This window comes from Procambarus clarkii, chromosome 4 (assembly GCF_040958095.1).
Source record: "Procambarus clarkii isolate CNS0578487 chromosome 4, FALCON_Pclarkii_2.0, whole genome shotgun sequence".
NCBI lineage: Eukaryota > Metazoa > Arthropoda > Malacostraca > Decapoda > Cambaridae > Procambarus > Procambarus clarkii.
Window position 1 is genome coordinate 56,158,299 of NC_091153.1, and position 24,738 is coordinate 56,183,036.

Sequence of the window (24,738 nt, forward strand, 5' to 3'; positions counted from 1 at the left end):
TTCAATACCCATTGTTTCGTGTTCTGTCTTGTGTTGATGAAATTAATACCCTATTAATGCCACCTCTTGTTCTGTCTTGTGTTGATGAAATTAATACCCTATTAATGCCACCTCACCCCATCCACCTCTCTCAAATGTATATATATATATATATATATATATATATATTTATATATATATATGCAAACAAGCCTGAATGGTCCCCAGGACTATATACAACTGAAAACTCACACCCCAGAAGTGACTCGAACCCATACTGCCAGGAGCAACGCAACTGGTATGTACAGGGACGCCTTAATCCGCTTGACCATCACGACCGGACATAAGGAAGTGATAGCCGAAGCTATTTGAACCACTTCCCCGCCGGCACTTGGATGGTAATCTTGGGCATAGCATTTTATCAAATCACCTCATTCTTTGGGGCACACGTGAGGAACACAAGGCTTGTTTGCATTTGTGTTGCTCCTGCTCGTTGCTCCTGGCAGTATGGGTTCGAGTCACTTCTGGGGTGTGAGTTTTCAGTTATATATATATATATATATATATATATATATATATATATATATATATATATATATATATATATATATATATATATATATATATATATATATATATATATATATATATATATATATATATATATATATATATATATATATATATATATATATATATATATATAACTGAAAACTCACACCCCAGAAGTGACTCGAACCCATACTCCCAGAAGCAACACAACTGGTATGTACAAGACGCCTTAATCCACTTGACCATCACGACCGGACATAATGAGGTGATAGCCGAGGCTATTTGAACCACTCCACCGCCGGCACTTGGATAGTAATCTTGGGCATAGCATTTTACCAAATCACCTCATTCTTTGGGGCACACGTGAGGAACACAAATGCGAACAAGCCTGAATGGTCCCCAGGACAATATGCAACTGAAAACTCACACCCCAGAAGTGACTCGAACCCATACTCCCAGAAGCAACACAACTGGTATGTACAAGACGCCTTAATCCACTTGACCATCACGACCGGACATAATGAGGTGATAGCCGAGGCTATTTGAACCACCCCACCGCCGGCACTCGGATAGTAATCTTGGGCATAGCATTTTACCAAATCACCTCATTCTTTGGGGCACACATGAGGAACACAAATGCGAACAAGCCTGAATGGTCCCCAGGACAATATGCAACTGAAAACTCACACCCCAGAAGTGACTCGAACCCATACTCCCAGAAGCAACACAACTGGTATGTACAAGACGCCTTAATCCACTTGACCATCACGACCGGACATAATGAGGTGATAGCCGAGGCTATTTGAACCACCCCACCGCCGGCACTCGGATAGTAATCTTGGGCATTCGTGTTAGAATTATTAATCTTACTTTTTCGGTCATATTTAATAATATATATATATATGTATATATACTGTCCCCCGAGCTCAAAGCGGCAGCTAAGAGCCTTCGTATATATGTATATATATATATATATATATATATATATATATATATATATATATATATATATATATATATATATATATATATATATATATATATATATATATATATATATATACATATATATATATATATATATATATACATATATATATATACATATATATATATATATATATATACATATATATATATATATATATATATATATATATATATATATATATATATATATATACATATATATATATATATATATATATATATATATATATATATATATATATATATATATATAAATAAATATACAGGTATATATTTTATCAGAACTCAAAAACACAAATACTATTTGCAGTAGCTGTTCTCGTTTTATAACATATTTCCTACAATATCGGCATTCTTGTAATTTTGAAAATAAATTACCTTTGATTAAAGCTTGTTTTGTCTTGGTCAGTGTACAGCCTTGCCATATGGTAGAGGCAAGGCTGTATAGATGCGACCGGGTAATTACTTCTACCCCGGCCACATCACCTAGTTCCTTTATGCTTGAGTGACAGCTCAGGGAAGTCTTAAGGTTCCGGTAGAGCAGGAGTTAGTTGCTTCTGGAGTCTTTCCTTATTCCGGCTATACATAGCGTGGGTGGTAAGAGCGACCATCTTCCTATCTGGGGGTTGGTAAATTCCGTTTTTCCTCACGAAGAGAAAAAACAATAAGCAGCAAATGAACTAAAGAACACCCACGGTACTAAATCACCTGCATATGCTTGAAGAACATTGTACACTATCTCAATAAATTATTTACTGGTCTGGGAGGACGCTTTATCTCCAGACAAGTAGTTTCAAGAGATTTCCCTTAACTCAAAGATGCCGGGAACCATCCTGGCACCTCTTCTTCTTCTTGATAGTAAGTGCAGTTTGCATCAAGGGTCCCTGTACCTCACATTCCTTCGTCAGTGGGTTGAACTAAAATGGGGAAATAATTCCTCATTTTAACCCTTCCTAATAAGCCACTACAATAATTCTTAATTACAGTAATCTACAATAACCGTCCTCAATAATCTACAACAATAACTCTTCGTAATAATTCACCACAATAACCTGTTATAATAACCAATAACAATACCTTTCCAAAATAATTCACCAAAACAAACCTCCATAATAATCTACCACAATAACTCTAGGAATTAATCCACCACAATAACCCTTCAAAATAATCTTTTGAAATAATCATCTAAATAATTACCACTAACACTATTAATAATAATTCACAACTTTAACTTTCAAAATTATTTACTGCAATAACCCTCTCTTAAAATTCACCACAATAACCATCATTGTAGTAAAATCACAATGGCATCATATATCAATGGAAATAATTTTGGGGTAATGTAGTGACTTGTGGAGTTCAAGTCACTCCATTGCCTCAAAATGATATTCATTGATATATCACATCACTTTGATTTCATTGTGATCTGAGTCTATTGAAAGGGTTTGAAAGACATTACCGAAGGTCTGAGTGTGAGCGGGTTAGCTGTAAAACTCTGCTTGAGGCCTGCAGAACCTTCCATTAAATTCAGTAGAGTTCTGGCTTGGTTGTAATTATCTTTCGTAATTATCTTTCTCAACATCAGTATGTGTTATTGCAACCCGTTTCTTTGTTATTGAAAAAGAAAAAATCCTTTTTCCATATGAAATATTATGATAAAAATATTATAATGTGGAACCACGTTGCAGCTCCTTGTGTCTACTTATTAATTGATTTCCTGTGTTTGGAATTTATATTATAAGGTTGAAAAAAGAAAAATGAAGAACACACAATAACGTGGGCTTGAGCTGACGACCGTCCGGCCACCGGCGGCAGACCCCACTCAGAGGCCGTGACTCTTCCTAATTAGTCAAGACTCCCCAAGTATTATATAGACCTTCACCTCAACTGACCCCGACAGACCATGTATACGCTTTAATATCCAGTGACACCAAGAACATTCATATGAAGGAAGTGATAACCTTACAGGAGTGAAAACTGCCTTGATGGTACTTAACAGAGAAATCTTAATACAACACTCCTGTTATGGTAGGAATGAAAGCGATCACTCGTGGCACGACTGTTATGACCTCTGGGTCATCACAGGTCACCCATCCCACCAGCAAGCAGCACACAGACAAAGGAGGAATTCTATGAGAAACGAGAGTGGCCTCATGATGGTTATGAGAGAGATTATATTAATAACAGATAAAGATCGATGACGATCGTTTGTCCTCGGGGACTTCAACTTGAAAGCAATAGACTGGGAGGCGTACGAAGCAATAACGGAGAACATTTCGACAATCAGATTTGTAAGCCTCGTTCTGGTGACATTCCTGTATCAACACTTCAAGCAGGCAACGGGAATGAGGGAAGGGGATGTTCCGTCAATACTGGATTTAATATTCATCATTCTTGAAGAAGAAAACATATTTGACATCTAGTACCGCCCTCCCTTGGGAAATAGTCATCGTGTCCATTTGTAAATTAAATATGTTTGCGATATATTCTATAATAGAATTGGGGCATTGAAACAGTTATTAAACTCGATTTCAAGACAGAACACTGTGGGGAACTTGTAAAATTCTTTAATGAGTTTAAATGGACAGACTTTTTGCTAGGCAAGGTAATAAGTGAAATGTATTCCAAATTTTGCGAAATATACGCGGAAGGAACACAACATTCATACCAAAACAGAGATGCGGGACCAGAAAACAGGATTGGTTCAACAGAAATTGTGATAGGGCCAGAGAGGACAAGATAAGAAAATTGGTTCAATATCGGAACAGGTTCAATGCCTGCAAACATACCAGGAATACAAGCAAAGAAGAAGCAATTACACAGCGGTGAGGAGGTACAAAAGAACATTGAGATAGGTATAGCGGACAAATATAAAACAGATCCAAGCATTTCTTAAAATTAATTAAAAGCAAGCTGATTTAAAGGATAAAATCCAGAGAGTGAGAACGGGAACAGAACAATTGAGAATGGAAAAAGAAATGTGTGAAATGCTAAATGAACAGTTCCAAAGTGTGTTTGTACAAAATGAGGATTTAAGAAAGCTGAACGGATTCCAGATTACCAATTCCAGAGCACACAATTGTGTTATCTGAAGACAATGTGAAAAAATTACTCATTGATAACCTCTCCATAGTTATCTTCAAAAGTGACCATTCACAATAAGCCTCAAGATTAACCCTCTATAATAATCCACCAAAATTTTTCCTTATAATAATCCTCCCCAATAAAATCCATAATTAAGCAATATAATAATCCTCTTAATAATCGTCCACAATAACTTCATATAATAATTTCTTACTACAACCTCCTTCATGATATTCTGCAATAACCCTCCATATTATTTCATGAAAATAACCATCAACAATAATCCACTAAAATAACTCTTCATTATAATTCCCCACATTAACCCCTCCTAATAAGCCACTACAATAATCCTCAATTATATTAAACCACAATAACCATCTTCATTAACCTACCACAATAACTCTAGAAATTAATCCACCACAATAACCCTTCAAAATAATCTTCTGAAATAATCTTCTAAATAATTACCACTAATACTATTAATAATAATTTCCCACTTTAACTTTCAAAATTATTTACTACAATAACTTTCCCTTAAAATTCCTCACAATAATCCTCATGCAATAAAATCACAATAACTTTATATATAAAAAAAATACTTTTTCTATATGAAATATTACGAGAATTTTTTTTTTATGGAACCATGTTTCAGCTCCTTGTGTTTAATTATTAATATATTTTCTGTGTTTGGAATGTATATTGATGGGTTGAAAGAAGAAAAAGGAAGAATGTCTCATGAGAAGGGCTCGTACTGATGACCGTCATGCCACCAGAGGCAGACCCCACTCTGAGGCCGTGATTCTTCCTAATTAGTCAAGAATCACCAAGTATTATATAGAACATTACCTCAAGTGACCCCGAGAGACTATGAATACGCTTTAATTTCCAGTGACACCAAGAACATTCATATGAAGGAAGTGATAACGATACAGGAGTGAAAACTGCCCTCATGGTACTTAACAGAAAAATCTTAATACAACACTCCTATTATGGTAGGAATGAAAGCGATCACTCCTGACACGACTGTTAGGACCTCTGGGTCATCAGAGGTTACCCGTCTGTGTGTTTACTTATATTACCATTAATCCACATTCGAAGGATTTACTCTTTTTATTAAGATTCCAATCATAATCACTGTTCTTGATATTACGTGATATCTAGTTTCACGTGATATCACTTAGCCAATTTATTGTCAGGGAGCCACGTGATCACACAGTCATGTATACTGTAGAGCTCTCTGGACTGACAGCCACGTGGTCATGTGGAGATGCTGCTCCAGCTTCAACAAAGTCATATGTTTTTGTAATTAGCTTGTGTGTCAACGAAATGGTCATGTATACTGTGAAGCTGCTTGTGTGACGACCAAGTGATCATGTATACTGTGGAGCTGGTTGTCTGACAACCAAGTGGTCATGTATATTGAACTTACCTAGTTTTGATTGCTAGGGGTTAGCTTCTGCTCTTTGGACCCGCATCTCAACTGTCAATCAGCAGATTCACATGTTTGTGGGCCTATTGGGCTCCATCATATCTACATTTGGAACTCTGTTTGGAATCTGCCTCCACTACGTCACTTCCAAATGCATTCCATTTGTAAATAATCCACGCAAATAACTTATATTAATAATCAACGAAAATAGCCCTCCAAAATAATCCACAAAAATTATACTCCTTATTAATCTACCAAAATAGCGTTTTGTAATAATCCAACACAATAACTCTAAATAATAATCCAATATAAAAATTCTAAATAATAGTCTAATACAATAACTCTAAATAATAATTCAACACAATAACTATAAATAATAATCCAACACAATAAATGTTCATAATAATTATTCGTAATAACCATCAATATTTATCTACTACAATAATCGTACCTAATGGTCCACAACAATAATCCTCCCCCAATTGTCAACCAAAATAGCCCTCCACAATAATCACAAAAACAACTCTCCAAATATTAGCCACAATAATAACCGTTCATAATAATTCTAAACAATAACCCTTTTTTTAATAATCCAGCACTATAACCCTCAATAATACCCCCCCCCAAAGTAATCCTTTATAACAAGCCTCCGAAGAAACCTCCACAATAATACAAAAGAATAATCCTCCATGATAATCCATCACAATAATCATTCATAGGAATCCACCACAATACCTCTCCAGAGTAATCTTCAACAGTAACCTTTCATAATAAGCCTCAAGAATAACCCTCTTTAATAATCCAACAAAATTTTTCCTCATAATTATTCATCCCAATAAAATCCATAATTATGTAATATAATAATCCTCTTAATAATCATCCACAATAACTCACCATAATAACCATCTGCAATAACTCACAATAATAATTTCTTACAATAACCTCCTTCATGATATGTCACAATAACACTCCATATTAATTCACCAAAATACCTATGAACAATAATTCCCCACAATAACTCTCCATAATAAGTTCCCACATTAACCCTTCCTAATAAGCTGCTACAAAAACCCTCAAATATATTAAACCATAATAACCCTCCTCAATAATCTACAACAATAACTCTCGAAATTATTCCATCAATAACCCTTCAAAATATTCTTCTGAAATAACCTCCTAAAAAATTACCACTAACACTATTAATAATAATTCACCACTTTAACTTTCAAAATTATTTACTACAATAACCCTCCCTAAAAATTCACTACAATAACCCAGTTTGTAGTAAAATCACAATGGAATCATATATCAGTAGAAATCATTTTGTGGTAATGTAGTGACTTGTGGAGTTCAAGTCACTCCATTGTCTCAAAATGATATTCATTGATATATCTCGTCATTGTGATTTCATTGTGATCTGAGTTTATTGTAAGAGTGTGAACGTCTTTACCGAAGGTCAGAGTGTGGTCGGGTTGGCTGTAAAACTCTGGTTGGGTTCCGGTTTGGGGCCTCCAGAACCTTTATTTAAATTCAGTAGAGTTCTGGCTTGGTCGACTTATCTTTCGTAATTATCTTTCTCAACATCAGTATGTGTTATTGCAACCCGTTTCTTTGTTATTGAATTAGAAATAGTACTTTTTCCGTACGAAATATTGTGAGAAAAACCTTATTATTTGGAACCCTGTTGCAGTTCCTTGTGTCTACTTATTAATTAATTTCCTTTGTTTGGAATTTATTTTTATTGCATGAAAAAAGAAAAAGGAAGAGAACATGACATTGGCTCGAGCTGACGACCATCCGGCCACCGGCGGCAAACCCCACTCTGAGGCCGTGACGCTTCCTAATCAGGCAAGACTCACTACATATTATATAGACCTTCACCTCAAGTGTCCCTGAGACACCATGTATACACTTTAGTTTCCAGTGACATCAAGAACATTTATCTGAGGGAAGTGATAACCTTACAGGAATGAAAACTGTCCTCATGGTAATTAACAGAGAAATCTTAATACAATACTCCTGTTATGGTAGGAATGAAAGTGATCACTCGTGACACTACTGTTATTACCTCTGGGTCATCACAGGTCACCCGTGTGTGTGTTTACTTATATTACCATAAATCAACATTCGAAGGATTTACTTTTTTATTAAAAATTCAGTCATAAACGTAGTAGATATCTCGTGGACAGTAATTGTCATACAGCCACGTGATCACATAGTCATGTATAGAGAGGAGCTGCTTGTCTGACAACCAAGCGATCTTGTATATTGTACTTACGTAGTTGTGATTGCGGGGGGGGGGGGGGGGGGGAACTAAGCATCTACTCTTTAGTCCCACATCTCAACTGTCAATCAACTGATTCACATGATTCTGGGCTTATTGGGCTCCATAATATCTTCAATTGTAACTGTATGGAGTGAGCCTCCAAAACATAACTTCCAAATGCATTCCATTCTGTAAATAATCCACGCAAATAATTTATCTTAATAATCCAGGAAAATAGCCCTCCACAATAATCCACAAAAATAATTCTCCATATTAATTCACTAAAATAACGTTTTGTAATAATCCAACACAATAACGTTTTGTAATAATCCAAAACAATAACGTTTTGTAATAATCATACACAATACCGCTTTGCAATAATCCAACACAATACCTCTAAATAAAAATCCAACAATATAACTCTAAATAATAAACCATCACAATAACTCAAAATAATACACCAATAAAAAAACTCAAAATAATAATAAAACACAATAACTCTAAATAATAAACCAACACAATAACTCTAAATAATAATCCTACACAATAAATTTCCATAATAATTATTCATAATAATTATCAATATTATCTACTACAATAAACGTACCTAATAATCCACAACAATAACCCTCCGCAATAGTCAACCAAAATAGCCCTCAACATTAATCACAAAAATAACTCCAGATATAAGCCACAATAATAACCATCAATAATAATTCTCAACAATAACCCTTTTTAATTATCCAGAACTATAACCCTCAATAATAACCTACCAATGTAATCCTTCATAATAAGCCTAAAATAACTTTCAAGAGAATAATCTTCCATGATATTCCATCACGATAGCCTTTCATAGGAATCCACAACAATACCTCTCCATAGCAATCTTCAACAGTAACCTTTCATAATAAGCCTCAAGAATAAACCTCTATAATAATCCACCCAAATTTTTCCTCATTTCATCCCAATCCCATTATTCATCCCAATAAAATCCATAATTTTCCAATATAATAATCCTCTTAATAATCATCCACAATAACTCACCATAATAACCATCTGCAATAACTCAATATATTAATTTCTTACAATAACCTCCTTCATGATATTTCACAATAACTCTCCATATTAATTCACCAAAATACCCATCAACAATAATCCCCCACAATAACTCTCCATAATAAGTCCCCACATTAAACCTTCCTAATAAGCCACTACAATAATCCTCAATTATATTAAACCACAATAACCCTCCACAATAATCAACAACAATAACTCTCGGAATGAATCCACCACAATAACCCTTCAAAATAATCTTCTGAAATAACCTTCTATAAAATTACCACTAACACTATTAATAATATTTTACCACTTTAACTTTCAAAATAATTTACTACAATAACACTCCCTAAAAATTCACCACAATAACCATCATTGTAGTAAAATTACAATGGCATCATATATCAATGGAAATAATTTTAGGGTAATGTAGTGACTTGTGGAGTTCAAGTCACTTAATTGTCTCAAAATGATATTCATTGATATATCTCGTCATTGTGATTTCATTGTGATCTGAGTCTATTGCAAGAGAGTGAACGTCATTACCGAAGGTCAGAGTGTGGTCGGGTTGGCTGTAAAACCCTGGTTGGGCTCCGGTTTGAGGCCTCCTGAACCTTTATTTAAATTCAGTAGAGTCAACTTATCTTTCGTAATTATCTTTCTCAACATAGTATGTGTTATTGTGACCCGTTTCTTTGTTATTGAATAAGAAATAGTACTTTTTCCGTACGAAATATTATGAGAAAAACCTTATTATATGGAACCCTGTTGCAGCTCCTTGTGTCTACTTATTAAATGATTTCCTTTGTTTGGTATTTATATTAATAGGATGAAAAAAATAAAAAGGAAGAGGTCTACTCAACATGGGCTCGAGCTGACGACCGTCCGGCCAACGGCGCAGACCCCACTCTGAGGCCGTGACTCTTCCTAATTAGGCAAGACTCACTAAATATTATATAGACCTTCACATCAAGTGACCCCGAGACAACATGTATACGCTTTAATTTCCAGTGACATCAAGAACATTCATCTGAAGGAAGTGATAACCTTTTAGGAGTGAAAACTGCCCTCATTTTAATTAAGAAAGAAATCTTAATACAACACTCCTGTTATGGTAGGAATGAAAGTGATCACTCGTGACACGACTGTTATGACCTCTGGGTCATCAGAGGTCACCCGTGTGTGTGTTTACTTATATTACCATTAATCAACATTCGAAGATTTACTCATTTTATTTAGAAATCAGTCATAAACGTTTAAGATATCTCGTGGAAAGTAATTGTCATACAGCCACGTGATCACATAGTCATGTATACAGAGGAGCTGCTTGTCTGACAACCAAGTGATCTTGTATATTGTACTTACGTAGTTGTGAGTGCGGGGGGGTTGAGCATCTGCTCTTTAGTCCCACATCTCAACTGTCAATCAACTGATTCAGATGATTCTGGGCCTATTGGGCTCCACAATATCTACATTTGTAACTGTATGGAGTCTGCCTCCATAACATAACTTCCAAATGCATTCCATTAATAAATAATCCACGCAAATAATTTATCTTAATAATCCACGAAAACAGCCCTCCACAATAATCCACAAAAATAATACTCCAGATTAGTTCACCAAAATAACGTTTTGTAATAATCCAACACAATAACGTTTCGTAATAATCCAGCACAATAACGTTTTGTAATAATGCAAGAGAATAACTTTTTGTAATAATCCAACACAATAACGTTTTGTAATAATCCAACACAATAACGTTTTGTAATAATCCAACACAATAACTCTAAATAATAATCCAACAATATAACTTTAAATAATAATCCATCTCAATACTCTAAACAATAATCCAATAAAATAACTCTGAATAATAATCCAGCACAATAACGCTAAATAATAATCCAGCACAATAATGCTAAATAATAATCCTACACAATAAATGTCCTTAATAAATATTCATAAGAACTATCAATAATTATCTACTACAATAAACGTACCTAATAATCCACAACAATAACCCTCTGCAATAGTCAACCAAAATAGCCCTCAACAATAATCACAAAAATAACTCTCCAGATATAAGCCACAATAATAACCGTCAATAATAATTCTCAACAATATCCCTTTTTAATAATCCAGCACTATAACCCTCAATAATAACCTACCAAAGTAATCCTTCATAATAAGCCTAAAAAAAACTACAAGAGAATAATCCTCCATTATAATCCATCACAATAACCTTTCATAGGAATCCACCACAATACCTCTCCAAAGTAATCTTCAACAGTAACCTTTCATAATAAGCCTCAAGAATAACCCTCTATAATAATCCATCAAAATTTTTCTTCATAATTATTCATCCCAATAAAATTCATAATTATGCAATATAATAATCCTCTTAATAATCATCCACAATAACTCACAATAATAATTATCTACCATAACTCACAATAATAATTTCTTACAATAACCTCGTACATGATATTTCACAATAACCTTCCATATTAATTCACCAAAATACCAGTAACAATAATCCCCCACAATAACTCTCCATAATATGTCCCCACATTAACCCTTCCTAATTAGCCACTGCAATAATCCTCAATTATATTAAACCACAATAACCCTACTCAATAATGTACAACAATAACTCTCGGAATTAATCCACCACAATAACCCTTCAAAATAATCTTCAGAAATAACCTTTTAAAAAATTACGACTAACACTATTAATAATAATTCAACACTTTAACTTTCAAAATAATTTACTACAATAACCCTCACAGTCTTACCTGGGACGCGGTCGGGTCAAGAAGTACCTGCTCCGCAACTAGGGGTGAGTTTAGTGTTGGTGTTTAGCTCAGTCTACACATTAGGAGACTGACTAGTATCAATCGGCTTCTACACATCTCCCCCCATGCTGGGTACTGAGATGGAGACTCAGTCTCCAGAAGAACTGGCTACTTCCCACGGCAATATTAACATGGACTCAAAAAGCAGCCAGTCAGTCGAGGAGGGTGAGTTTCAAAAAGTTCTAACCAAGCAACAGAAGAAACGGAGAAGACAGGATGTAAGGCGTAGTGTTGACAGTGATAGTACACATAACGCAAACGACAAGAGAATGAAGAACGACGCCGAGACTGATCAAACCAGTAGCGACGAACGGACAGAACGATGTCAGGTAGGTGAGGGTCAGCAGAGGTGGAGGCTTCTCTTCCCTTCCTCATGCACACTGGCCTATCATCACAAGCTGCTGTAGACAGTCAAACTTGGAAGAGAACACCGCAAGTTCGAGCCCCTGCTGAAGGAAGGTGTAAACAGACCTTACTTAACGGTAAATTCTATGGAGGCAGTTGTGTTTCTTACCCAGCAAGGATATGATGGAATTGTTATGCAAATACTAGAGGGTAACGAGAAGCTGACGAAGGTAATTATCTACAAATACCCTCAGATTCTAGACCCCGAATTCATCCTCGACGACCAACGATTTGTGTGGGCCAAGCGTCACCTTATTAAAGGTGAAGCTAGGAATCAGGTGGTGGCTCTAGCGAGAGGTGAAGTTCCCGAGAGAGTGTTCATCACTGGAGCTGGCTACAGGCATGTAGCATGTATGTGGAAGAGCCCATAATATGCCTGAAATGCTGCAGATGGGGGCATAAATCCTGGAGCTGGCAACATGATCCACGATGTCGTTTCTGCGGAAAGTCTCACCTCTCTAATGTGTGTAGAAACAGACTTAATCTGGGTGAGAAAATAGTTCCCAGATGTTGCAACTGTGGAGGTGTTCACAATGCCAGCTCGGCTGTGTGTAGCAAGAGGCCGAGTATGGATGTTCCCCGGCCGGTGAATGTTACAGAGCAAGCAAGAGCTCTTACTCAGACACCGGGAGCACAGCAAAACAGTCTGCCCCAAACAGCACCAGTGAACCGGACGAATGCGTGGGTAAAGGAGTCACCTTTACTTCGTCAGGCTCAAGCAACATACAGCCATGCCAACACTCCGGACTCCGGCAGTGACAGTGTAACGGTGAGTGAAGTGGCTACTGTGGCTCAGAAAGAGGGCCATAATGATATGGTCAAGGAGGTTTGGGCTGAACTAAGAAAAGTTGACGAGTTCCTCCGAAATCTTGGGCAGAGAAGCGAATCCATCGAGGCGAAATTAAACGTTCAGGTGAAGGTCAAGGAAAGTCACAAAACAGTGAAGGAAAGTCAGGATATATTGGTTGAGGACAGTAATGAAATATTGAGTGATGAAATGAAGGAAAGTGAAGTGTGTGTGAATGATGATAGTCGTAGTGAAAGGAAGAACCCTATAATTACACTTAAATTGAAGGAATCATTTGGGCCAATAATGGACGTCACAGGACTGAAAAAATCTCTTGCGAAACGCAATGTTGCTTTTACTAGTGAACTTGGGAGGAGGTGGAAGATGTTATACGAGGTATGGCTATCATTTAGTGAACTTATTGGGGATGACTTAGCAAGTGAATTGTTTAATAATGGATCACCCTAGACTGAAAGTGTTGTCATGGAATGTTAATGGTTTAAGAAACAGGGTTACAGATGTTCATTGTTATGTGATGGGAAATTATATTGATGTTGTAGCTCTCCAGGAGGCAGGGGATAGGAATGAAGGCTTATTGAAATTAAATGGCTATAAAGGGTTTCACCTCTTCTCCGCAAATAACATCAGAGGCACGTCGATTTATGTTAAAAATTCCATACCAGCAGAGTTAGTAGAACCCCCGTCAAAAATGCAAGGTATAGAGTGTGTCTGTGTTAAATTATCATTAAGGGAAGGGGAATTTATTGTAGTTAATTTGTATGTATCCAGGAACTGCTTCGACCCTCACTATCTACCTGACTGCATTTATACTAATCCTTCACTAGTCATTGGGGACCCTAATGCTCGGCACACAAGCCTTGGGACAGTGGGTAGTATTAATGCTAATGGGGTCAAGTGGTTACAGTTCCTGCAAGATCATCCAGATACCTGTCTCTTGGGAAACAATGAACCAACTCACATCAGGGGAGGACGGCTTGACTATGCCTGTATTTTAAACTCTCAGGGGATTAGGGGGGGAGGCTCGGGTTGTTCGGGAACTACTTAGTGACCACTTTGCCTTGAACGTTGAATTACCACTGGGGAAAAAACAAGTCCACTTTCAAAGGAAAAGGCTAACTATTAATAAAGATTTGAAAAATTATTGTATTCAAAATATGGGAGATTGGTATCAACAATACACGCCGCTCTGCGTTGATGGTTTTTACGAGGACATGGTCGAGAACATAGAGAAATTAGTACAGAGGGAAAATAACGAGGGCAGGGGAAGCAAGACGCATGGACCTAAGAAATTTAAATATTCCAATGATCAGCAAGTTAAGGGGTGGGAGAGAATGCTACGGAGTGCACATAAAGAATGGTTAAAAATGGAATGAGGGATGAAGAGAAAAATAGAATGTTGGAAGTGGCTAGGGAATGCAGTCAGGTGAGGAAGGAGGCGCAGGACAGATTCTGGCAAGACTTTGCTCAGTCCATTGGTAATACTAAAAATCTTAAAGACATATGGAGAGCAGTAAATAAAATCAGGAGATGTAAGACCAAAATCATTGCTCACTCAGATCCAGGGAAGGTTGCTAATGAGTTAGTAGATAAATGAGCTAGTGCTGCTGGTATGGAGTCCTTACCTGAAGACATGAGAGTCACCATTGAGTCATGGGAAAATATTAGAAATGGAGTAACTTTATGTGCCTTAAATACAAGATCTGTAACATGCACTGAGATAACTCACGATGACGTACTGGATGCTATAAATAGTGGCAGCTCTACTGCTCCGGGGAAAGATGGAGTAACGTATGACATTCTTAATTATTTAGCCGATATGAAACCTAGTCCCTTACTTGATTTGTTTAATATGAGTTATAGAGAGGGAAAGAGGCTGTCATCATTCCTGTCCCTAAGTCAGACGGAGGCTACAGGCCTGTCTCCTTAATGTCCTGCTTTTGTAAAATGATGGAAAGGATTTTGTTAAATAGGCTACTCTACCTTGTAGGTGATAACATGTCCAGTAATCTCTTTGGTTTTATGAAAGGCAAAAGTACTGCGGATTGTCTCTTAAAGTGTTTGTCTAATGTGGATGACAATTGTAGTTTTTGTTGATCTGCAAGGAGCATTTGATAAAGTCAATGAGGAAGTAATTTTATACGAATTAGCTAAACTGTGAATAACAAGGAGAATGCTACATTGGATAAGGAATTATCTACAAGGCAGAAAAGGTCAGGTGTATTACCAGGGATACATGTCTGAGGAACGGATGTTTCAGTTAGGTACCCCCCAAGGGGGAGTTTTAAGTCCCACCTTATTCAATGTATTAACGAACAGATTAGCATCAGAGATGTATCCTACAGGGGTCACGACGATCATATATGCTGATGACATTCTTATACAAGGTACTTCTGGGAACAAAATACAAACTGCTCTTAACATACTTGGTACAACCTGCCACAAGTTAGGCTTAGTTATAAATGCAAACAAAATGAAATATGAGTATAGGAAACGAAGAAATATAACACTTAATCTAAATGGTATGGAACTGAGCCGTGTTCAGAAGTACAAGTATTTGGGCATGTATGTTGGATACACATGTGAGAGTAAAAAAGTTGAATTAAATCATATCAGCACCTTATGTAAAGCCCGTCTGCATCCTCTAAAACCACTGGCCCTTTCTGGTAAAGGTGTTGGGGTACCTATCTTGCGGATGTTATACATAAGCACTGTTCGGTCCCTGATAGACTACGCAACACCCGTATTGTCTTACACAGGCCAAGGCAGAATTAAAAAAAATAGAGCTGATACAGAACGAGGCTATGAGGATTATTCTTGGATGTCAAAGAAATGCAATGATTGAAATAATGAGAATGGAATTAAATTTACATAGTGTATATGATAGAGTCCGTGACATTAACACTAGAGTATCTATTCATTTCGTGCGGAGAAAAGGAGGGGATGAGCTGTTTCAGAGTGTTCAGACCTGCTTGAGTGACGTACAACCTTCCAGGAAACTGATGGAGACACGCTACACGAGGGAATTAGCTCATTACCTCAGGGAATACGATGTACTTGACTGCTGTAAACCCTCTCACCATTGTAATAGGTCTGCTCCCTGGAAAGTACAGAAAATAGACGTCGAAATTGTACTCCTCAAGGTGAAAAAGATTCATCATGAACCGGGACATTTACGGTGTTTATATGGAAGCATGATATCTCGGTTACCAAGAGGCAACAGTTTACATGTATATTGTGACGGGTCGGTGGCGGAGGGTGGCAGGGCAGGGTGTGGTGTCCTAATAAGAGAATATACCGAGTTTGGGACTATGGACAGGATAATTGAACTTCGACTTAGTAATTATATATCATCCACACAAGCTGAACTGCAGGCCATTCTGGCGTGTTTGGAGGAAGTGTGTCATGACGACAAAAATGTTTTTGAATTTGTCGATAGCCTAGGAGCACTTGATTCCTTAAACAGTCGAAACCCAGTCTTCATGTCCATAGTTGAGGATTGTAAGAAAAGGATAACTGAGATACAGCTGAGAGGTCATTGTGTGAAATTCACACAATGCTACAAGTTGACATTGAATGTGAATTCACAATGAGACAAATAAGAAGCAAAATCAGAAATATTCAGGCACAGGCAGAAGTGGAGAGAAGTATAATGTATGAGAGAAGTCAAACCATGCAACACTACATGTATGTGAGTCAAAACCCCCATTTCACTTATGGTAAAAGGAGAAATGCTTGGAATGACTCTGTGAACATGCGGCTCAGGCTTGGGTACAAATATTACTGGGAATATGGGATAGGTGTTCATGATAATGACACAAAGTGCAAAATATGTGGTATGTTAAGGTCTCACACCCTTGCCCATTATATGATTGATTGTCCGTTGATTAATGTATATAGAAACACTGAGATAAGGACTGTTCCTGAACAAATAGCCTGGATGTGTCACAACTGAAGTGTTGATGATATTCTTGAGAGATATAAGAATTTTGCACCAAGACTGTAATTTTTTGTTGAATTATCTGCATGTCTCTTGCAAATTGTCTATACAGTATACCTAGGTCATAAAGGTATTTATGTACGTCTGGTACAATACTAATTGTGTAAGGAGGAAATGTCGATGTTTATCTCACAGAATGTTTGGTAATATGTTTATTGTTTCTGATGTGTGTATATGTATGTATTAACACGATGTACTGAACGGGGTGAGAATAGCTTGAGCTACCTCATCCCTATGTGTGCATTTTACCTCAATAAACTTATTTCAATTTCAATTTCACAATAACCCTCCCTAAAAATTCACCACAATAACCCTCATTGTAGTAAAATCACAATGGCATCATATATCAATGGAAATAGTTTTGGGGTAATGTAGTGACTTGTGGAGTTCAAGTCACTCCATTGTCTCCAACTGATATTCATTGATATATCTCGTCATTGTGATTTCATTGTAATCTGAGTCTATTGTAAGAGTGTGAACGTCGTTACCGAAGGTCAGAGTGTGGTCGGGTTGGCTGTAAAACCCTGGTTGTGCTCCGGTTTGGGGCCTCAAGAACCTTTCTTAAATTCATTAGATTTTTGGCATGGTCGACTTATCTTTCGTAATAATCTTTCTCAACATAGTATGTGTAATTGCAACCCGTTTCTTTGTTATTGAATGGGAATTAATACTTTTTCCATACGAAATATTTCGAGAAAAACCTTATGATAAGGAACCCTGTTGCAGCTCCTTGTGTATACTTATTAATTGATTTCCTTTGTTTGGAATTTATATTAATAGGATAAAAAAAGAAAAAGGAAGAGGTCTACATGAAATGGGCTCGAGCTGACGACTGTCCGGCCACCGGCGGCAGACCCCACTCTGAGGCCGTGACTCTTCCTAATTTGTCAAGACTCACTAAATATTATATAGACCTTCACCTCAAGTGACCCCGAGAGACCATGTATACGCTTTAATTTCCAGTGACACCAAGAACATTCATCTGAAGGAAGTGATAACCTTACATGAGTGAAAACTGCCCTCATGGTAATTAACAGAGAAATCCTAATACCACACTCCTGTTATGGTAGGAATAAAAGTGATCACTCGTGACACGACTGTTATGACCTCTGGGACATCAGAGGTCACCCGTGTGAGTGTTTACTTATATTACCATTATTCAACATTGGAAGGATTTACTTTTTTATTAAGAAATCAGTCATAAACGTAGTAGATATCTCGTGGACAGTAATTGTCATACAGCCACGTGATCACATAGTCATGTATACAGTGGAGCTGCTTGTCTGACAACCAAGCGGTCTTGTATATTGTACTTACCAAGTTGTGATTTCGGTGGAGGGGGGTTAAGCATCTGCTCTTCAGTCCCACATCTCAACTGTCAATCAACTGAATCACATGATTCTGGGCCTATTGGGCTCCATAGTATCGACAGTTGTAACTGCATGGCGTCTGCCTCCATAACATAACTTCCAAATGCATTCCATTTGTAAATAATCCACGCAAAAAATTTATCTTAATAATCCACGAAAACAGCCCTCCACAATAGACCACAAATATAATACTCCATATTAATTCAACAAAATAACGTTTTGTAAAAATCCAACACAATAACTCTAAATAATAATCCAACAATGTAACTCTAAATAATAATCCATCACAGTATCAATAAATAATAATCCCTCACAATATCAATAAATAATAATCCAATAAAATAACTCTAAATAATAATCCAACACAATAACTCTGTATAATAATCCAACAAAATAACTCTAAATAATAATCCTACAGAATAAATGTCCACAATAATTATTCATAATAACCATCAATAATTATCTACTACAATAAACGTACCTAATAATCCACAACAATAACCCTCCGCAATAGTCAACCAAAATAGCCCTCAACAATAATCACAAAAATAACTCTCAAGATATAAGCCACAATAAAAACCGTCAATAATAATTCTCAACAATAACCCTTTTTAATAATAGGCACTACAACCTCTCAATAATAACCTACCAAAGTAATCCTTCGAAATAAGGCTAAAAAACCTACAAGAGAATAATCCTCCATGATAATCCATCACAATAACCTTTCATAGGAATCCACCACAATATCTCTCCATAGTAATCTTCAACAGTAACCTTTCATAATAAGCCTCAAGAATAACCCTCTAATAATCCACCAAAATTTTCCTCATAATTATTCATCCCAGTAAAATCCATAATTATGCAATATAATAATCCTCTTAATAATCATCCACAATAACTCACCATAATATCCATCTGCAATAACTCACAATAATAATTTCTTACAATAACCTCCTTCATGATATTTCACAATAACCCTCCATATTAATTCACCAAAATACCCATCAACAATAATCCCCCACAATAACTCTCCATAATAAGTCCCCACATTAAACCTTCCTAATAAGCTACTACAATAATCTTCAATTATATTAAACCAAAATAACCCTCCTCAATAATCTACAACAATAACTCTCGAAATTAATCCACCACAATAACCCTTCAAAATAATCTTCTGAAATAACCTTCTAAATAATTACTACTAACACTATTAATAATAATTCACAACTTTAGCTTTCAAAATTATTTACTACAATAACCCTCCCTAAAAGTTCACCACAATAACCCTCATTGTAGTAAAATCACAATGGCATCATATATAAATGAAAATAATTTTAGGGTAATGTAGTGACTTGTGGAGTTCAAGTCACTCCATTGTCTCTAAATGATATTCATTGATATATCTCGTCATTGTTATTTCATTGTGATCAGAGTCTATTGTAAGTGTGTGAACGTCGTTACCGAAGGTCAGAGTGTGGTCGGGTTGGCTGTAAAACCCTGGTTGGGTTCCGGTTTGGGGCCTCCTGAACCTTTCTTTAAATTCAATAGAGTTCTGGCTTGGTCGACTTATCTTTCGTAATTATCTTTCTCAACATCAGTATGTGTTATTGCAACCCGTTTCTTTGTTATTGAATAAGAAAAAACACTTTTTCCATACGAAATATTATGAGAAAAACATTATTATATGGAACCCTGTTGCAGCTCCTTGTGTCTACTTATTAATTGATTTCCTTTGTTTGGAATTTATATTAGTAGGATGAAAAAAGAAAAAGGAAGAGATCTTCGTGACATGGGCTCGAGCTGACGACCGTCCGGCCACCGGCGGCAGACCCCACTCTGAGGCCGTGACTCTTCCTAATTAGTCAGGACTCACTAAATATTATATAGACCTTCACCTCAAGTGACCCCGAGAGACCATGTATACGCTTTAATTTCCAGTGACACCAAGAACATTCATCTGAAGGAAGTGATAACCTTACAGAAGTGAAAACTGCCCTCATGTTAATTAACAGAGAAATGTTAATACAACACTCCTGTTATGGTAAGAATGAAAGTGATCACTCGTGACACGACTGTTATGACCTCTGGGTCATCAGAGGTCACCCGTGTGTGTGTTTACTTATATTACAATTTATCAACATTCGAAGGATTTACTTTTTTATTAAGAATTCAGTCATAAACGTTGTAGATATCTCGTGGACAGTAATTGTCATACAGCCACGTGATCACGTAGTCATGTATACAGTGGAGCTGCTTGACTGACAACCAAGCGGTCTCGTATATTGTACTTACCTAGTTGTGAGTCGTTTGTGAGCATCTGCTCTTTGGTACCGCATCTCAACTGTCATTCAACTTATTCACATGATTCTGGGCCTATTGGGCTCCATAATATCTACATTTGTAACTGTAGGGAGTCTGCGTCCATAACATCACTTCCAAATGCATTCCATTTGTAAATAATCCAAGCTACTAACTTATCCCAATAATCCACGAAAATATCCCTCCACAATAATCTACAAAAATAATCCTCCATAATAATCTACCAAAATAATGGTCTGAAATATCGCACACATTAACTCTAAATAACAATCCAACAGAATTGTAAGTACCAATCCAACACAATAACTGTAAATAATATTCCAACTTAATAACTCTAAATAATAATTCAACTCAATAACTCTAAACAATAATCCACCACAATAAATATCCATATTAATTAACCATCATAACATCAATCATTATCTACTACAAAAAACATATCTAATAATCCACAACAATAGTCCTCCACAATAGTCAACCAAAATTATCCTCCACAGTAATCTACAAAAATAGCTCTCCATATATAAATCACAATAATAACATCCGTAATAATCCTCAACAATAACCAGCTTTAATAATCAAGCACTATAACCTCCATAATAACCCGCCAAAATAACCTTTCATAACAAGCCACCAAAAAATCCTCCATAATAATCCATCACAACAACCTTTCATAAGAATTCACCACAATACCTCTCCATAGTAATCTTCAACAGTAACCTTTCATACTAAGACTTACGGATAACCCTCTCTAATAATCCACCACAATTACCCTCAATAATAATCCACCAAAATATCCCTTATAATAATTCGACCCAATAAGGTTCTATAAAAATAATGCATTAGAATAATCCTCCATAATAATTTCTCACAATTACCTCCCCTATATTCCTTCACAATAATCCTCCATATTATTTCACCAAAATAACCATCAACAATAATCCACCACAATAACTCTCCATAATAATTCCCCACATTAACCCTTCCCAATAAGCCATCAGAATACCACCAGAGTATTCAAAGTCTCTGTACCTAAAACCTGCTAATTCCTCTAATGTTAATGAGAAAATCCTTTCCCTTAATTAAAACAAAGTACAGTGGTACCACTGTACTGTATTTAGTTAAGATGAAAAAATCATCAATTTAAGTGTTATATTTGTGCATTAAGAAACTGGCTAACTACTGGATGGTAAGCAAGCTTTAACATAAATTTAATATAGGCTCCCATGTGCATACTTCAACAATTTTTTTATTTTTACATGCTTAAGTAACAAATTTTGTCAACATTACTTTATTTTCAAATTAAATTTCACTGCTACATCTTCTGATACTTAGTGGTCATGTCATATTGTTCTTCTACATTCATATACTTTTTTCCAGCATTTAATTTGCCGCTGAGTCAAGGTCTGCACTTTGAGAGGAGATTAAGCAATATCACTTTTGCCACAGTGAGTAATGTCATTATTTTAAAAGAACAATTTTATTATTTATCGTTAATGCAAATAAAGAGGGATATAATTCTTACATAGTTACAGTTAAATAAGTTATGTATAATAATTGTTCCTTAACCCTAGAAATGTGTCCATCAGAATTGCCATGCTGCATATGCATAGTGTATTGAAATGCCTCTCTCTTGCGGGTTTTTGCAGCCTAGCAACCTTCATGCGATTAAATCCGTACCAGTCTTGCAAGTCATATATAAATCTACTGGGACCATTGGCCAAAACCTGGTAACAATATATAAAGTTAAAGCTCGGGAAAGAAAGACAAGGAATAGAAGTCATTTATTAAAAAAGAGTAGTATGGAAGGAGGGGATTTGAGGCAGACCAACATTTGGCCTGCGGTGGTGACTACCTCAGAGCGAGGAAACACTTCATGAACCCATTATATGACTGACCTTTCAATCGTCGCTGAAACTTTAATGGGCCTCAGGAAATGACGAATCAGCTCACAACACCTCAGAAAATCAGAATCTATCCTCGACAGGTCATTGGCCATACACGCATAACTCATGGACACCTAATGAAGCACCGCCCTGCTCCCTATTGTCGACACTGCATTGTCCCTCCCACGATCTGGCCTTCTAGAATGTCCGGACTTCCAGGACGAACATGTGTCTTGCTTTCCAACCGTCCCTCGCGGTCACTTGTCTCTCGATAGAATTCTAGGTGAAACGGATACCTTTGATATCTTTCACCTTAGACGTTTCTGTCCTCATAGTGGCATCCTTAGTATTTAGCGCCCTATGATTATCCCACACATTTGATGGTGATATATAGCCTTCCAGGCTTGGTGCCTTATTTTGATAATTACTTACTTAACCTCGATAAGAATTGTCATCTGGGCAAAGGGAGAGGACCTTCCACAAGCCGCCGGCTTCCTGTCCTCGTCGAGGCCACTAGTGTTAGTGGCTCTCAGTTAAACTCAGATAACCTGTAAGCACAGCGAAGCATCCCCATCGACGACACTGGTCCATGAACACTACAGTCGCCCAAATGTTCCCAGCAAGCAAAACATATTCCAGTAATGTTTAACGAATTTAGGATTAAAGTCGATTCCTTATTACATTAATACACTTTACACAGATTTGCCCCAATAGTTGTCGACGGCTGGTCAATATACATGACATCCTGATTTAGGGGCGACGACGATCGAGGGATCGGATGCGCTCCGGCGTACCCTGGATGAGTAAATCGTAAAGCCTTATTGTTAAATGAACATTGCCGGTCGGCGGAAACTAATACATTGATGAGAAGATGATTGGGGAGCGCCAAGAGTTTCCCATGAAGGTAAGCACCGGCCACGGCCCTCACGGAGAACAATGGGTAACAAAGCAAAAACTTGGCCCCTAACTAACGCAAAAAATCATTCAGTGCCCCCTTCTCCCAGGCAAAACAGAAGCCAGCCGCTTACCACGTCTGAGGCCACACAAGAACACCAAGATCCGCCAACTCCCGGTACTTCTCGTCGAACAACATCACCCCGCCCGAAGGACCAGCCAGAAAACGTTCAAAATCTATCCACTATCTGCAGTAAATAGGTACCTGGGAGTTAGACAGCTGTTACGTGCTGCTTCCTGGGGGTGAGTAACAAAAAGGAGGCCTGGTCGGGGACCGGGCTGCGGGGACGCTAAGCACCGAAATCATCTTAAGATAACCTCAAGAAGATATCCTGTGATCCCAAACGGGATATGTGCCAGGCGTCGTACAAACCGGGCCGTTGAACAGAAACGCCAGACGGCAGTATCAGACCCTATGGGTAAAACCGGCGGCCCTCAGGCAGAGCAAGCGTCCAGACATCCGCTCGTCGTCAAGGCTCAACCAGCAATCCAAACATCGATGATTCTTGATGTAGTGAAATTATTGTTGCATACACCGTAGACTTTTAATAATTCCTACAGCCCGAATATTTCCATATTTAGGAATAAATTTTAGTTAATGCACTTTACTGTTCACTGTAAATAAATCTAAACTGCACTAAAGTCAGGGTTCCACTTATACTACATTTGAATTCACTGTACAGCCAAGTATCTTGCCACACTATCAAATACTTACGAATCAGCAACAAGGCAGTTGAACAAAGTAGAAATAATTATTTCAAGATGCTCATCAAATTCTGAACATTTTGATG

At 36.9% G+C, this 24,738-nt stretch overlaps 1 protein-coding gene across 1 annotated transcript in view; it reads left to right on the forward strand.

Annotated features, from left to right (window-relative positions):
- The window catches only part of LOC138371721 (spindle assembly abnormal protein 6 homolog), a 69,359-nt gene extending 59,082 nt beyond the window's left edge, over positions 1 to 10,277 (forward strand). Inside the window, exon 5 of the mRNA XM_069336744.1 lies at positions 10,185 to 10,277. Coding sequence (XP_069192845.1) covers positions 10,185 to 10,277 — 93 coding nt within the window. The remainder of the gene's footprint in view (positions 1 to 10,184) is intronic.
- Positions 10,278 to 24,738: the final 14,461 nt, after the last annotated feature.